Source organism: Cnephaeus nilssonii (assembly GCF_951640355.1).
Source record: "Cnephaeus nilssonii genome assembly, chromosome: 20".
Taxonomy (NCBI): domain Eukaryota; kingdom Metazoa; phylum Chordata; class Mammalia; order Chiroptera; family Vespertilionidae; genus Cnephaeus; species Cnephaeus nilssonii.
Genome location: NC_137091.1, coordinates 2,372,188 through 2,389,481, shown reverse-complemented (window position 1 = coordinate 2,389,481; position 17,294 = coordinate 2,372,188). Strand labels below are relative to the sequence as shown.

The 17,294-nt window shown below is 49.4% G+C and overlaps 1 protein-coding gene across 2 annotated transcripts in view; it reads left to right on the top strand.

Annotated features, from left to right (window-relative positions):
- Nucleotides 1-247: 247 nt before the first annotated feature.
- Nucleotides 248-17,294, top strand: part of GNAO1 (G protein subunit alpha o1) — a 120,670-nt gene continuing 103,623 nt past the window's right edge. The window contains exons 1-3 of one of the 2 annotated variants that reach the window (XM_079799664.1): nucleotides 248-786; nucleotides 959-1,089; nucleotides 1,304-1,346. In XM_079799664.1, the coding sequence (XP_079655790.1) occupies nucleotides 972-1,089; nucleotides 1,304-1,346 (161 nt within the window). In that variant the 5' untranslated portion in view covers nucleotides 248-786; nucleotides 959-971. Of the gene's footprint in view, nucleotides 1,090-1,303; nucleotides 1,347-17,294 lie in introns of both variants that reach the window. The other variant, XM_079799665.1, reaches the window with a different exon arrangement.

Here is a 17,294-nt window from a genome sequence, read left to right as displayed (position 1 = left end):
GAGGGCGGGGGGTGGGAAGGACGCGCCGCGCGCGCGCCCCCGCCAGCTGACGCGGGCCCGGGCGCGCGCCCCCCGCCCCCGCCCTCCCGGTCCCCGGGGCCGGCGCGCGGCTCTGCTGACGTCAGCGGGCGGACCGGCGGCGGGTGCGCAGAGCCGCTGGCGCACCGCGCGCTGCGTGGCCCCCTCCCCCGCCCGGGCTGTGGCGCGCGCGCTCGCCAGCCCTCCTTCATTTTTTGCTCCCCTCCCTCCCGGCCGCTCTCGCTCCTCTCTCCCCTTCGAGCTCCCGGCTGCCCGCGGCTCGCTCGCGCTCTCCGGTCTCCGGTCGGCTCCGGGCGATGCGAGCGCTGCGAGACCGCGCCGCCGCCTCCCGCTAGAGACTGTCCCCCGGGCCGGCCCCCTGCCCAGCCCTGCCCAGCGCGCGGGGGTCGGCGAAGGCGCCGCGGACGCACCGACGGCGGAGGATCGGCGATGCACATGCACTAGCAGCACCCCCAAACTCACTCCCTCCACACCCCACGCCGCCGCCGCCGCCTCCTCCTCCGGCAGCAGCGGCCGAAGGACCCACCCTGCCCCCCACCCACCCTCCGCCGGCTCCGGCTGCGGCTCCTGCCTCGACTATTATTTTATTTATTTTGGGTTGTGCACCAGCCTCCGTGCCTGCAGCCCGCGCCTCCTCGGACCGCGGGCTCCTCCTGCCTCGGCTCCCGAGCCTCAGACCCCGGCCACCCTCGCCTCGGCACTCGCAGAGCCCCGCCAGCTGCCGCGAGTCTCCGCTGCTAGAATCTTGTGAGCGGCTGTCGTTTGGGGGGGCTCTGGTTTCCCCACATTTCTGTTTTTAGCCAAAGGGAGGATATCGAGATTTTTTGTCCCCCTTTGAGCCCAGGCTCTGCTCTCTGGGGGGGTGGGGGGCGCGCCGAGCCGGGGAGCCGTGCCAGCCGAGTCGTGCGGGCTGTGGCAGGGAAGGGGCCGCCATGGGATGTACTCTGAGCGCCGAGGAGAGAGCCGCCCTCGAGCGGAGCAAGGCGATTGAGAAAAACCTCAAAGAGGATGGCATCAGCGCCGCCAAAGACGTGAAATTACTCCTGCTGGGTAAGGACTGGGCTGACACCCACCCCGACCCGGGCCACTCGGCACCCCCTCCGCAAGCTCCCCACCCCGTTCGCGCCCGGGAAACCCGGGCCCCGAGGTGGCATCACCAAGATCGCCCACCCTCTCGCATGCCTTACCCAAGCCCCCCACACACCCTCTACCCCGTTCCCCTAAACGGACACTGACCAGTTTCCCCCCCTGTCTGTCCCAACAGGGGCTGGAGAATCAGGAAAAAGCACCATTGTGAAGCAGATGAAGTAAGTCCCCGTGGCATTGGTACTTTTATTAAGAATTATTTTTTATCTTTGCTATTACCTTGCTCACTCCACATTGCTCTCCAGGCCCGGTTTTTAATTTGTACACACACACACACACACACACACACACACACACACCTGGATTTGGCTCCCCTCCCCCACTCCCTACCTTGGTTCTCAGTCCCTCACCCCAACTGCCTGGGTGGGTGGTGTTTTTCTTGGGAGGGGGAGACAGAGAGCTTGTGGTTGTATGAATGACAGTGTCCGCCATATTGATCAGGACCTACACTATTGGCATGGTTATGATCATTGCTCTTGCTCGTGGGGTGTTTTGTGTGTATCACTGCCTCCATTTCTGTCTCTATGTCTGTTTCCTTCTGTTTCTCACTCCTCCCCCCTCCACCCCCCACCCCCCTACTCTACATCTATAATCCCATCTCCCCAGCTCTTCTCCTGGGGCAGTGATTTTGAACTTGGCTAAAACATGGAGGGGACCCAGCCCTAGGTGGCTGGGGTGGAGGATCAAATGTTTGCTGTTCATGGATTTGGTGCTGAATTGGGAGGCTGTGGCTTCCCCCCCCCCGCCCGCCCCCCGCCCAAGGAAAGGGAATGAGGGTTCGGGGAAGGGGCGTGTGGTCGGGGAGGGCTGGGTGTCTAAGTGGATGTGACGGGCACAGCTGTGAGCTCAGGCCGAGGTGGAAAGGGGCCGCTGGCTGCGAGGCTGAATGCCCGCCCCTTGCTGCCCCTCCTGCGCCCACGCTCCCAGCGTTTGCGGTCCGGACACGGCGGTTTTCCTTCCCTCTGGCCTTTCTCGGTGTATGTATTTACTCTCCGCATAAGCCGCGTCCGTGTAATCTGCCCACAATGCGGACTTCAGGCCCCACTCGCCACCGCCCCTTCTGCCTTCGATGTCAGTTTCCCCTCCTTAATTAGCTGGGGGTGGATTTGAGTGATGTGGAAAATTAAAACAAAATGGGATATTCGTTCCCTTCCCCACTTTCTCAATCAGGAGCCTCGCCCCTCCTTCCCACGCCCGGGCTCGCTTCTTGCCCCATCCCTGGCAGTTTGAACCCAGGCAGGTTGCTTGGGGAGGGGGTGGCCTGCAGGGAAGGGGTGCAGCCTCCTCCTCTCCTGACCCTGCTGCTTCCGTGGGCCTGTCAGTTCCGGACGGAGGAGTTCCTCAAGACCATTTAGCGAGGATTCCGCGTCTCTTTGCTGTGACACCTTCGTGCACACACAGCTCCTAATTAGGGGTTGCTGTGCAGTAAACAAAAATGATTATTTTTCAACTTGACAGAATAGCCAAAGTAATTGCATCCCGTTGGAAAACAAGGGAAAATAAAAACCCCTTTCGTGGAAAGGTGGGTGGGAGACGAAGCGTGCTGGCGGTTTCAGACACAAGATGCAAAAATTCTTGCATGTGTAACAGGCATGACAAGCGGGTTCTAGGCGGCGCCATGATGGTAGGGAGCAGCGACTTGGAGACAATTTTCCCGTCTGCGTGACACGTTCTTATTTTTGTTCGAGAGGCCCCTGGGACTTTCTGTGCAAAGGCCCCCTCGGCCCGCCGCAGCCCTCTGAGCCACGGGTAATTCGGCCCGGGGTTTCTCTGGGGCTTTTTGCAGCACAAATGGGTGGGGAGGCGGGGCCTGGGGAATTGCTCTTTGCAACCAGGTGCATGTTGCATCTACCAGGAGCCCTTGCAGGTCGGTCGGGGCCAGCGGAGCCACCCCTTTCGCGCCAAGGGGGCTATTTTAAAAGTTCAGAAGACTGTAATCCGCAGTGGCGGGCTCCGAGCCCCGTGGAAGCCCGGCCACCGGCTCCCGGAGCGGGTGATGTTTCAGGCGTTGCGAGTGGTGGACAGCGCCCAGCCGAGGCCCGAAAAGTCGATGGTGCTCCGCTCGGCAGTGCTCGGCAAGGCTCGGCGCGGGCTGGGTGCGGGGCTCGGAGGGACTCGTTGCTGTTCGGAACCGAGTGGGGAGGGAGGGGGCGGGCGGAGAGAGCCGAGCTGCTGCCTAGGGGGCCGAAGGCGTTCGGAATGCTCAGGGAAGAGAGAGAAGAAAGGGGGTGGTATGCTAGAGTCTGCAAATTAACTTTGCATCTGCCAAATCAACTCCTTACCTGGTTTTCTTAAACATGCCCCATAATTAGGTTGGTATAATAAGAAGTTTAAAAATATACACCGAGTCCCCCAAAGGGCACCTAGCCTTTTTTATTCAAAGATAGCAGGACTCTCTGAGGAAATAGGTGTGCCATTTTAGAATGAAAATTCCTAATTATGTACTGGGGCAGGGAATCTTAAATGAAGGCTGTATGTAGACTTCCCTGGGAAAGTCCTGCGTGTCTCCTATTTGGTTCCATTAAGGGAGGAGGGGGGGGGGGCAGAACCACTCTAAGCTTTTGATGTTTTAGATGGTTAAATCAGACATCCGAGCCTTTATTTCCCCTGCACCCCCACCCCCTCTTTTGTCACTCACAGGACACCTTTTTGGAGAAAATTTTCCAGCAAGACTGAGATTTTGTAGGCAAAACTATTACTTTTTGGTTTTTGTTTGTTTTTTTTTTTAAGGAAATACAACTCTTTTTAGGAAATAGGCTACGTTTGCTCAAAAGGTCTGTCAGAGAGACTTCTGGCCCATGTAAATTTTGCTACAAGGGACCCTGGTGGCCTATCTGGAAGCATTCATGAATGGCAGCTTTTTCTGTACGTCCTCCAGCTTGGCTTGAAATAAATCAGATCAGGGCCTTGTGCCAAGCTGGATGCAGGACTTGTTTTATTAACCACAAAATGTGGGATTGGTGTCACTGTATCCTAGTGACAAATTCTTTTGAGTCCTCCCATGCAGAGATGATTTTGCTGATCACCACTTGGCTGAGCATCACTTGAGTCAGGAGAATTGGACTGTGGGTGGGGCTGGGCCTGAAAATCGAGGTGGCATTTCCAGAAAGCAGCTTCGGACTTGCCTGTGCAGTACCATCTGTGACCAGCCCATCAGGCCCTGCATACGCGTTCATTCGGTTGCAGTTTTATTTTACCTGGGCAGATGGAATTAGAGAGTTCTCCATGGGTGACATCCTGCGAGAACTCACTGCTTTCCTCATGGGGTCTGCGATTTAGTAGCTCAGCCTGTTGGATAGAGGGGAAGACTGTGGCTATTCAGACATAGCCAGATCCTTCTTAACCAGCATTTCCAGGCGAGCCAAGAGCCATTCCATGCAGCCTGTGTTGTCATCCATGTTGTACCGTGCTAATTAGAAGAAGGAGCAGGCTTCCACACACGCCTGTAATAACTGGAGTTGTATGATAAAGCACTGGCTGGCACATGCTGCTTACCACAAATGTCAGCACCTGCATCAGCCTGGGAACATTGAGGGAGACTGGCTTTTGGGGTTATTTTGCTTGATGCATGTTTTAATGGGAAACTTGCATCCACTTTAGAGATGTCACTGATTCGACTGTCCTTATAAAAGCCTGGTTCTTAATACTTTATTAAAACTTTCGTTTGAACACAGCTTTCTGGGTTTTATTGAATTTGTGTATGTGATTGTGAACTAGTGTGTGGGAGCTGTGTGTCAAGACAATCCCAAACATTTTAGTGCATTTTGTAACAGTTTTCCGAAATAAACATTGATCATTGGAACAGCACAAATAGAATTTCACACATACTATGAGTAATCAGTGTCCTTTTCTACGTGTGGCATTTTAAATACTGTTGCTTACTTGTAGGTTGTGGCCTCGCCTGTGATAAAACCTCATCTTTTCTCCCCTAATGTTTTTATTTAATTTATTTGAGAGATAGAGGGAGGGAGAGGGAGAGAGAGAGGAACATTGATCCGTTGCCTCCCTTACACGCCCCGACCAGGGATCAAACCTGAAACCGGGTATATGCCCTGACCAGAAGTCAAACCTGAAACCGGGTATATGCCCTGACCAGAAGTCAAACCCATGACCCTTTGGTGCATGGGATGATGCTCCAACCAATCTAGCTACACCGGCCAGGGCCAACCTCACCATTTTTGCCATCAATGGGACTCTTTTAGTTATTCAGACTAATCAAGATTCTAGAATAGTTCATTTTATTTAATTACCAAAACCTTTAGAAAGAAATCTCAAAGAATTCTATTTTAGCCCCAGCTGGTTTGGATCAGTGGATAGAGCATCGGCCTGAAAACTGAAGGGTCCCAGGTTCGATTCTGGACAAGGGCACGTGCCAGGGGTTGTGGGCTCGATCCCCAGTAGGGGGCGTGCAAGAGGCAGCCCATCGATGACTCTCTCTCTCATTGATTTTCTATCTCTCTCTCTCCCTCTCCCTTCCTCTCTGAAATCAATAAAAATATTTTTAAAAAGAATTATATTTTATGAAGTATCGAATCAACTGAATATCACTTTAAGTGACTTCCCATTCTGAGCAAATAGTAACAACTGCTCTTTGGCCATCTCCCTGATGAAAATGTAAAATGAACTGCGGCGTTGCCACGGGCACCACAGTTTGCCCTCATTTAAGGTGTTGGGTTTTCTGCGATGTCCTGCCCAGGCTCTCTGTCTCTGGAACATTAAGTGGATTTTGGGGAAGATAAGAGATTTCAAAAGTGACCGTGAGGCATGGCCTTCTAGCTGCTATGCTATGCTTCACACAAATGGGCACAGTAAGTGGAACACTTTGGATGTGTGCTCAGTACCATTGTAAAACAGATTTAAGGATTTGCCTGATAAAGACATCTTGCTCATACAAATATCCGGCCCTTATACTTACAATGGAATATGATTCCGAGGACAGACCCCGCCCTGTCAGGGAAGGCAGCCTGAAGATGTCACTTGCAGCCAGAAGCTGGTGGTGCGCTCCGACGAGCTCACCCTGGTATTATAATTAGGGTGTCTGCTGTTTGGCTTGGGTTCTGGGCAAGCCTGTGTTCATTCAACACACCCCTCTTCAGCACCTACTAAGTGGTAGGCATGAGTGGAGGCAAATAGCGACTTGCAGCAGTTACTCCATAAAAGTGCAGCTGTCTAAAAGGGCGTTTCCTGCACATCCCCAAAGGGTCCCCTGCTGAGAGCCACTCTTCTAGGTCCGAGGACTGGTTATTTCTGCGATCATTCTCTTGGCTGCTTTGCTCCCCTCCATGTTTATTCAAACGGATGCATTTGCTCTCTGGAGAAGGCATGAGCGCGAACAGAATGTCAGATCAAGTAGCAGATGAGCTCTCCTTCGCTGATGGATGGTGCTCTCTCTCTCCTTGCTGTTCACTGAGCTGTAAATACCTTCAGACCTTCCTGCCAGAAGAGTAGCCAACAGTCCACCTGATCTCCTAAGGCATCAGCTATGGAATTTGGAGCCTCGGGTACCTGTTGGATTCTGAACTAGAACCTGTCTGCTCGTGGAACGTGTTGTTGCTGATGAGATGAAATGGGTGAGGTTTTAGGGGGGATTGACATGACTGGAAAGGCACCCAGAATTCCTGTTCTCTCTGTGTGTGGGGATAGATTTGATTTACCACGCCTGGAATCAGAGCAGTCTTGGCATAGGAGTTCCCCAGATTATGTTGTGCTGCTTAGCATGCCTCGTCTGCTAAAGAGAGGGCAGGGTCACCCATGGTTTTCAGGGGCTCACAGCGCCCTACCTCTGTTAACACTGGAGAGTTAATATCAGTAGAATAAGGTCCTGTTTTTCTGACATGTGCTCAGGCCCTCTGGATTCGGGGACGTGGCTCCCTGTCTCCCAGGGTGTTTTTAAGTCTCATTTCTTGTGAAGCTAGATAGACCATTATCACAAGAGCACATCTTGAGCCAAAAAACAATAGACAAGCTGGTGAAGAGATGATTTCAGACTGGGGGGCGGGGGTGGAAACCATATTGGAAAGAGTTAGCCCCAAATTTGACCCTAGCAATGAACAACTTTTGATTTTGAAAGAAGAAAAGTAAATGTGTGTGTGTGTGTGTGTGTGTGTGTGTGTGTACACACCTACTACATGGATTTTCAAACAGCAGATGCTATGAGAAGGGCACTTCACTCCACTGTTCTTATTGATGGCATTGTCATAAAAAGCTTGAAGGTGTTCAGATGAACTCCGTTCTAAGGATTTTTTGGAATTTGTCTCGCATTCTTATTTTATTCTGCGCCTCCCATTTACGTACAATAGTGGTTAGAAAAGAAAGCATGCAACCTATCAGTCACCAGCAGAGATGGGGAGGAGAGGAAGGAATAATGACCTATTTACTGATTCAAAGAACTAAGTAGTTTCTCATTTAGAGAAGCAGTTTAGCATGCTTCTCTAAACTTGAGACGTGATTAAGATCATGTACTCTGTAACCAAACTGCCTGGCTTCAAATCTCGGCTCTACCACTAACTAGATGTGTGACCTTAAACATGATACTTACCTTTTTGTGCCTCAGTTTTTTTGCCTGTAATATGGGCCTGATAATAAAAATAACTACCTAATAGGGTTGTTGTGAGCATTCAATGATGTACCATATGAATTGCCCTTATAACAGTTTGCAAAAACCATATAAATGTCAGCTCTAGTTTTTATTCCTTTGATTGATTAGCAGGTGCTCCCTTCCCAGGTGGAGTTCTCTTCCCCAGTATATGGGACTTCACTGCCCTGACAGCCAGGTCGGGGGGCGCGGGTGTGCTGTGGATCATGCTCATGGCTTCTTCCCCTTGCCTGCTCTGCAGCACCAGTTATATAACAAACAGTTTTGTCATAAGCGATGTGACATTTTTGATGGCACAGCTGCTTCGGCCCAAGAAGCTGGAGTGATAGTACAGAGTGAGAAAGAGCACTGGACCTGGAGTCGAGACAAGTGGCTCGGCCCCTGCTTCTCTGTTTCCTAGAAAGTTGGACCAGGTCTACCCCCAAGCTCCTTTCCTATCCTAAGTGGTCTATGGAATTGGGAATTACCTTCATTTTCAGGGCCTTTGGGGTCCCTGATGCAAGGTTCTAAATATAAAAGCACCACCCAGCCGGCATGGATCAGTGGTTGAGCGTCAACCTATGAACCAGGAGGTCAGGGTTCGATTCCTGATCAGGCCACATGGTCGGGTTACGGGTTCCATCCCCGGTGTGGGGCGTGCAGGAGGCAGCCAATCAGTGATTCTCTTTCATCATTGATGTTTGTATCTCTCTCCCTTCTTTTCTGAAATCAATAAAAATATATTTTTTAAATAATGAATAAATATAAAAGTATCGATTATGGTTCCATCTTGCAGGGGTAGGGGTACCTGTGAAAGCTCTTTTAAGGCCAAGGTAATTGCACAAGAGCAACCTCAACCGCAAAGCTTTGTCAGCCAGGAAAGTCATGGTCCAGAGAGGCATTTTGAGAAAACCACCTCTAACCAAACTTTTCATGCAGACGTGGTTCTCTCAAACCAAAGAGGAGGATCTGAAAGTATCCTGTTAGTAAGAAACAGGATGTTGCTGGGAAGAGAGACCCAATGACATGTTAGAAGGAGAAGTTTGTCTGTGGCTTCCAGAACGCCTAGAAATGGAGATAGCCCTGGCTTCCACCACGAGGGCTGCAGGTGAAGGATCTTGCCGGGGTCCACGTGCCTACGATCCAGGCACTTGAGAGATTGCAGATCGGTAAAGGGGGAGGATCAGGAAAACTGGTTTTAATTTTGACTCGTTGTCTAATTTGACTTTGGGCAGGTCATTTAGTCCCCAATTCATGTCTTAATTGGGAGATGGGCTTGCACTCTAGAATGTCTCGGGCCTTTTGCAGGTTTCTAGCTCTAAGACACAGTAGATGCAAAGAGAAACCGAGAAGCCTGAAATGCAGGGGGGATTGTGGGAGTATTTACCGCCCACAGCTTTTATCTGCTGAGCCATCTTTAGTTCTAATTTTCTTTACAGAGAAGAGGAAAAACATTGTACTTTTCATAGCACCAAAAATTAAAGTAAAATAAAATACTGCAAAGCTAATAGTCAGTGCTCTGAACTTGTCCCCCTACTCACTTGATTTCTCAACCAAGAATGGATGAAAGATAAAAGGGGATATACACCAAGTGGCCAGATTATTATGATCTCTGAATGCATAATAATCTGGCCACTCAGTATATATCCTATATAATAAAAGGCTAATATGCAAATTGTCCCCTCGACCAGGAGTTTTACCAGTAGGCAGGCCGGCCAACCACCCATGTCCCCTCCCCCTGGCTAGGCTGGCCGGACCCCATCCATGCACGAATTCATGCACCGGGCCTCTAAAATATATACTTAGTGGCCAGATTATTATGTGTTCAGTGTATATAAGGGTAGGGTATATAAGGAAATATAAAGATAGAACTCCATGGTCAATGATTTACCCTGGTTTCTCTACCTGTGTCTTAGCCAACAGACAGTAAAATCCCCATGCAGTAAAATCAACCCTGGGTGCACTGCCTCCAGGTCTCAGAGCACGAATGTTTATTACACCTTGTAAGTTAACCAGGTGTTTATGCATCCGTCTCCCTTGCTGGTCTGGATGCCCCCTCCCTACCAAGACTCTCTAAAGCAGGAATGGAGACTTATTTTTGCTCATAAAACAGCACTGAACCCAATGTTTGGCACAAAGGAGGACTTCATAAATGTTAGTTGAAGAAAAGAGAGAAGGAAATGAGATCGGCCAGGAATGCAAATTCACTTCTACATGAGCTAGAATCATAGTACTGCAAGCCTTTGGTGATCGTAGGCTATGGTCATCATTTTCAATCCAACCCCTCATCCTCACTTGTTTTTTCACAGCAGCTTATGAGGAAATGCAGTCATCAGCTCCATTTTACAGATGAGGAAGTGGGGCTGAGAGAAGTTAAATGGCTTGCTCAGGGCCACCCAGCATAGTAAGGAACAGCAATGCATTAAGATCCCGATTTGTCTAATTCCAAAATGTATGTCCTTTCCATTCTAACCCCACACAGTTCTTACTAGACCACCACCAATGGAGCGTGAGCGGGCAGGGACCCAGTACCCATCAGCAAGTGGGATGGCACCAGTCTTGGTTGAGGCTGGTAGCTGAGAAAGTGTTTGGTTGGTGCTGGGTTCCTTCTGAAAGTAGAAGTGGTGGCCATCATCATGTATCACATTGATTCTGATACCAGGGTGTTCCCTAACCATCCTCTGGACAGTTCCCGAAGTCATTTTCCATTCCTGCCTCAGCGGCGTGGTCCATTTGTAGGTGGCAAAAGGGAGAAGCTGCCAGTGAAGGTGCTGGCTTTGGTGGAAGCTAGTGGCTTGGAGAAGAGTTGGGGAAGACAGGATAGTAAGATATCCATCCATGCAACTATTTACCCATGTGTCGATCCATCATTCACATCTGTCCATCCATGAGCATTTGCTGAGTGCCTACTATGTGCTAGACATATACATGATGTGATGGAGGTAGAGAGAAAGGTCTGTCTCTACCCTCAAAGAATTCAGCCTCAAGGAAGCTACATGTGAAAGATGCTTACACTTCAGGGCAGGAAGTGCCACGAAGCTGTGGGAGAACAGAGGGCGCCTTCTCTAGGCAGGAAGTTTAGAGGTTGTCAACCCATGAACTAAGAGGTCACCGGTTCAATTCCCAGTTAGGACACATGCCCAGGCTGTGGGCCTTATCTCCAGTGGGAGGCATGCAAGAAGCAGCCGATCAATGTTTCTCTCTCATTCAATGTTTCTCTCTCTATCCTTCTCCCTTCCCCTCTCTCTAAAATTTAAAACAAAAAGATATGTCACCATAAGGAACATGCCGGGAATGTAAAATAATTTGGTTTGATTTAGAGAACAATATGTAAAAAAGGTGTCAAGAGGTGAAAGGTGAAAGATGAGACAGAGATAAGAGTCATGAGTGGCCTTCACTATTGTGCTAAGGGCTTTGGATTTTCTTCTTTTAATTAGATTTTATTGGAAGCTTTTAAGAAATGAGTAGCAGGATCAGTTTGTACTTTAGAAAGATCTCCTACATGGACTGGACCAGGGAGTCAGGTCTGGAGGTTCGAAGGCCAGATGGAAAGTTATTTATGTGATCCAGGTGGGAAAAAAATTAAGAACTGAATTAAAGCAGTGAGAGTAGGGGTGGGAAAAGGAGTCCAATTTAAGAGATATTTGGGCAGTGGGATAATGGAACACATTTGATGATAAATCGGAAGGACATTGAGAAGGCACCAAGTTGTCAAGGATGCAGACAAGAATGAGTCCAGGATTCCTGGTTTGGGTGCTGGTGGGATGGTAGTGTTTTCCCCAACACAGGAAAAATGAAGGCCGAAGAAGGACAACTTAGGGAGAGTTTTATTTTTCTCTGTGGATTGGGAGGAATTAAAAAGCAGCTGTGCTTATTTACTGGCACGCCAAAGACTGGTAATCTCTTCCATTCAAGCTTCTGATGTATTCATTTGCCCAGTGTTTATCTAGCACCTGTGTTAAGCGCTGTTCTAGGTGTTTAGAGATTCAGTGGTGAGCAGGTCATGTCCCAAGGGAATCAGACAATAACTCCGTTAACAAATAATTGGACGAAGTAATTGCAGACTGTGAAAGATTTTTGGAGTCACACCTTTGGGTGAGGCTTTCTGCTGATCGCAGAGGGATCCAGTTCCTGTCCTCAGAGAGGTCAGTCATTTGGAGGAGACCAGTCAGTGCATAGGGCAGAGAAGAGGCAATGCTGGGATTTAAGTCGCACTCAGGATGACACCTCAGGGCAGCTAGGTGGAGAATGGGAGTTTAGTGGACACGGTGTTTGACTCTGCCTGGCTTCCCTCATTCTAGGCTGTGCTGGTGGGGCTGCCCCTCACTGCCTCCTGGCACTTAAAGATGGAAGTGGGCGTGACTCAGGCCTTGCCATTCACAATATCCTGTTCTCCTGGCCACAGTGATTGGCCCAGGGATGGGATGGGACTCAAGCCCGGCCAGTCACTGTCCTTCTCTGGAATGTTATAGTTACTATGAGAAGAAACTCTTTGTCTGGGATTGCAGTAATAACCTCCTAGGTTGGAATGATGGAAGCCTAGAACCGTCTCTGGCCATTTTTCCACATCTCCATTGCTCTCTGCAAGGAGGAAGCTTGCGTATTACAAGAGAGACGTGGAAGATGGGTGAGGGAATGGGAAGAGAGGAAGTAAGAAGGACATGTGGTGATATTATTGTGATCTCTGGTGGTGGCTGTATGGACTGGGCACTTATGTGAATCAATAAATCTCTTCTTTTACATAAACTTATTTCAGCTGGAATTCTCTCCTTGACAACCAGAGTCATCCTGATGAAAAGGGTAAGGCCTTCCAGGAAGAAGGAACAGTATGAGCTAAAGCACAGAAGTAAGAGATCAACATGCAGGGCGCCGCCCGGGCATAGTGGACAGCCTTCTGTGACCAAAGAGTTGGGGGTTTGTGGGAGTACGAGGAGAAGTGGTTGGAAAGGAAGACTAGAGCTAGATTGTAGGGCTTCCTGGGCATCTTGCTAAGGGGTATACTCTTTGACTGCATACTCCATGGTAGGATAGTTGGGCACCATGTTGGGGAACTTGGAGAAGGGACACTGGAGAAGAGGCTTAGGAATAGAGCGATTTGTTGTTGTTGTTCTTGTCTAAACTAGGAAATTGGTGGGCAAGTCAATAAGGAGTTGGATAGAGGAGAGATTTTGGAGGAAGAAGAGCTGAGACCTGGTGTCCGGGTCAACAGGAGAAGAGAGGTCTTCCCCATCTTGAACCTGGGCAGTGGAGTTACGTCGTCAAGTTAGGAAGCATAGGGGCAGGAGAGAGGTAATAGGAAGAAGGTAGCAAGTCAAAGCACACGGGCCCGTCTCTGGTCCTTGCAGGATAACGCTTGCGTTATGCTCGCAATGTTCAGTGGTTTTCTCAGGAAGTCATTCTGGTGTTTAGAAGAGAGGTCAGAGCTGGAAGGAGAATTGGGCTCAGCTGCCCTGTGTGGTAGGGTCATGAGAGTGGGTGCCACGCCCCTGGGGTGAGGACACAGGTGCAGAGGAGAACGGGGCCCCGGGAAGGAGCTCCCCCAGGGTGGAGGTGAGCAGCGGACCCTGCCTTCAGTAGACTCCGAGGTGGTTCCAGCTGGGGAGAGGGCTGGAGAACAGGAGCCGGAGGAGTCTCAGGTCATCACTTAAATCTCGCTGACCCGCAAAACAGATGTTCTCCTGGCAGAGGAATTCCCCGCCTTCTCCCGTGGCCACCCCCAACTGGGATAATAAATTATAACAAAATGAAGCTTTCAGAAATCGAGTGCTAATTGAGAAAGAAAACTGGGACATCAGCTCAGGGAATTGTGGACACGGTGCGTGTTGCATCCACGTGTGCTCTCCGCTGAGCGTGTGGAGGCCTGCCATGCAAGGTAGGTATTGGTCTCGTAACGCTGGCCGGGTTTGCAAGAGCAGGATCGTGTGCTGCTCTCCACGGCGAGGATCGCTGCAGTGAGCCCAGAGCACAAGGCAGGCAGCCTCGGCTGCGCGGAGGGGCTCCAGCCCAGAAGAGCTGGGGAGGCCCTGCCTCTGGAGAGCACCACACCTGAGGGCGCCGACGGGCGAGGGCCGGGGAGGCACCTGCTTTGTCTCCAAGGCACCGGTGGCCCCTCCGTGGGGGACTTTGGGGAGGGGCTGATAGAATGGCAGTGGGGAGACCCTGGTCCTCAGTCAGAGCCATGCCTCCCACCCTCTACCCCCACGTCCAACACGAGGTCTGCGTCTTCTTGGAATCCTTTCTTTAGAGTTTCGGTCACGTGGACCTCACTATTCCCTAACATCTTTGGCTCTATGAACTACCAATGGCCAACCATGTGTTGGCACTTTCCATGTTTTTAGGACTAGAGCTCTTAATAAGACCAACAAGCCCCTCCCACCCCCACCCCACCCCTGGCCTCAAGGACCTTATAGTTTTAGAGAAGGGAGGTAGACGGTAAACGAGTGAGTGAGTAAGCAAGGCCATTTCAAGCCATGATGTGTTCTCACGGAGGAAACCAGGATGACATGGTGCAGAGTGGCTGGAGGAGATGAGGGATAAGATCGCGGGGTCAGGAAAGATCTGAGGAAGCAGGAATCGAAGATGCAAAGGCTCGAGGCTGAAATGAGCAAAAAGAAGGCCTCCCTGGGAAGGAAAAGTGGCGCCGAATGGGATTAAAGAGGCCTGGGGAAGGAGTGGGACCCGGGGCAGGCTAGAAGGGGCCAGAGAGGGGAAAGAGGGACATCAGTAATACTTTCAACAAGATAATTAAAAAAAAAAAAAAAAAAAGGCAGGGAGGAGCTACCATGCAGGGCCTGGGGGCCCTGGAGAGGCGTTTGGGTTTCATTCTGAATGCCATGGGGGTGTTGAAAGACAGGACAACTGGACCTGGCCTATAGATGGCATTCCGGAGAAAAGGCAAGACCATGGGACAGAAATGACATCTGTGGTTTCTAAGGATCGTAGGAAGGAGCAATTGACTCCCAGGGGCCACAGGGAACTTTTGGAGGTGATAGGAATATTCTATCTTCTCTGTAGTGGTGATTACACAACCGTGTATGTTTAATAAAACTCGTCGGACTGTATGCTGCTGTGCGGAAGGTGGACAACAGGCGTACGCGTATTAACAGTTCCGTGCACAGTCCAAGCAGCACGTCTTCAGCCCGTCTTGTGTGCAGTTCCCGGTGGCTTCCTGCAATCAGCGTATTGATGCGTGTTCCTGGTTTTCCCGTTGACATAGCTTTCCTTTACAACTGGTGTGGAAGCTCACTGCGGGGAGAAGCCACCTGCTTCTGGGGGGCCCTGGTCGGTGCCCAGGACATCTGTCTGACATTTGAGTGGTGCTTTAAGTTACAGCTGACAGGATGCTTCTACCTTCATGGCCTCCTTCAAGCCCTACAGCAGCCCCATCAGGCTGCACAGAATCACCACCTCCCCATCTTACAGGTGAAGAAACGGAGGTGAAATGGAGTCGGCGTCTAAGGATCAGAAACATGCATTTTGGAGATATTGGCGTTGCCTTTTTTTTTTGCTGTCAGTGTGATTTGGGGGAATTATGTAAGCTCCCTGAACCTGTTTCCTAATCAGTAAAAAGAGATGAAAAATAAACACCTTGCAGATACGTTGTGGGGATTAAATGAGGTAACACCGCTAAAGGCACAGGGTTCAAATGCACTAAATAGTAGGTATTTATATCATTTTTACTATCAGAGAAAAAGGTGATTTACTGAAGGTGACGTGGCCGGAACATGAGGAGCTAGGTCCCAGTTTTATTGACTCTGGGGGTGTCTCTCCTTCCATCACATCGCTCAGTACCTCCTTCCTGGCTGTCCATTGATTGGTTCAGGGCTAATTACTTTCACCAGCTCACATCCTTCAGTGCAGACACTGATTAATTGAGCAAATATTTATGGAGCACTTACCATGTGCTCAACACAGGATACATGGTGAGCCAAGACAGGGTCCATCTCTGCCCTCGAGGGTGGAGATGCCGTCCAGTTTTAGGCTGTACGGCCAGCTGTGAGGTGAGGATGCTGAGGTAGCCCCTGGCTCGGTGCCATATGGGAAGGCTTCTGGAGGAGGTAACATTGAAACTGTCTTTTTGTTTTAACAAAAGAAGCATTTTTGTTATGACACAGGTCAATATACATGCAAAAGGTGCGGTAATCTTACATGGTTAACTAGTGCTTTAAAAGCAGGTGCTCATGTAACGATCACTAGGTGAAAATCTAGGACATTGCTAGAATCCAAGAAGCTCCCTGAATATCCCTTCTCGGTCACAGCAGCCTCCCTCACTCCCACGACCTTGACTTTCATGGTGTTTCCTTGCTTTTCTGTAGACTTGGCCCCCTGTGTAGGCGTCCTCTTACACAAGGTCGGGCAAAAGTAGGCTCGTAGTTGTGAGTCGGTGAAACACTGAGTTTATTCTTGCATTCTTCTTTATTAATTGTATTATTTTCCATGCAAACAGCTGTAAATCTACTTTTGCCCTAGCCGGTGTTATCCACTCCATTGCTAAATAGAATTCATTGCTGTGTACCAGCTATGAGTATACTGCAGTTTGTTTATCCATTGGACTGTTTATGTGCCTTTGGGTTATAATGAAGGATGCTGCTGTGCATACCTGGTTAGATAGATCCTGAGGCACATGCATTTGTGAAGTGTTCTTTGAAGTGGAATTGCTGGGAATCGTTAACTGGGTTAGATAATGCCACAATGTTTTCCAAGGTGGTGGTTCCGTTTTATACTCACACTAGCAGAGAGAGTTTCTGTCGTTCCAAATCCTTGCTCCTATTTGATATTGCCAAGCTTTTTAATGTTTGCCAAGCTGACAGGTAAGTGGTAGTACCTGGTTGTGGTTTGACTTTACCTGTTCTGGACTACTAATGAGGTGGACAACATTTTATGTATGTGATGGACATTGGATTTCCTCTTTTGTGAATCACCTGTTCTTTTGTCACCTTTTTTATTTTTTAGGTTGTAATTTTCTCATTGATTTGTGGGAGTTCTTTATATATTATGAATACTAGTCCTTTCCCAAATGTATTCATTGCAAATAATTACCTCCTGTTCTCTAGGTCTTCACTTTGTTAATGTGATAAAAAAAAAAAAAATGTTCTCATTTTTACTGTAGTCAGATCTTTCAGTTTTCCCTTGTGTGTTTTTTTTAAATTTCCTTATTGATTAAGGTATTACATATGTGTCCTTATTCCCCCAATACCCCCCACCTCCCATTCATGCCCCCACCCTGCTGTTGTCTGTGTCCATTGATTAGGCTTATATGCATGCATATAAGTCTTTTGGTTGATCTCTCCCCCTTACCCCCACTGTCCCCTGCCTTCCCTGAGGTTTGACGTTCTGAATGATGTTTCTCTGTCTCCGGATCTATTTTTGTTCATCAGTTTATGTTGTTCATTATATTCCACAAATGAGTGAGATCATGTGATATTTATCTTTCTCTGCCTGGCTTATTTCACTTAGCATAATGCTCTCCATCTCCATCCATGTTGTTGCAAATGGTAAGAACTCCTTATTTTTTACCGCAGCGTAGTATTCCATT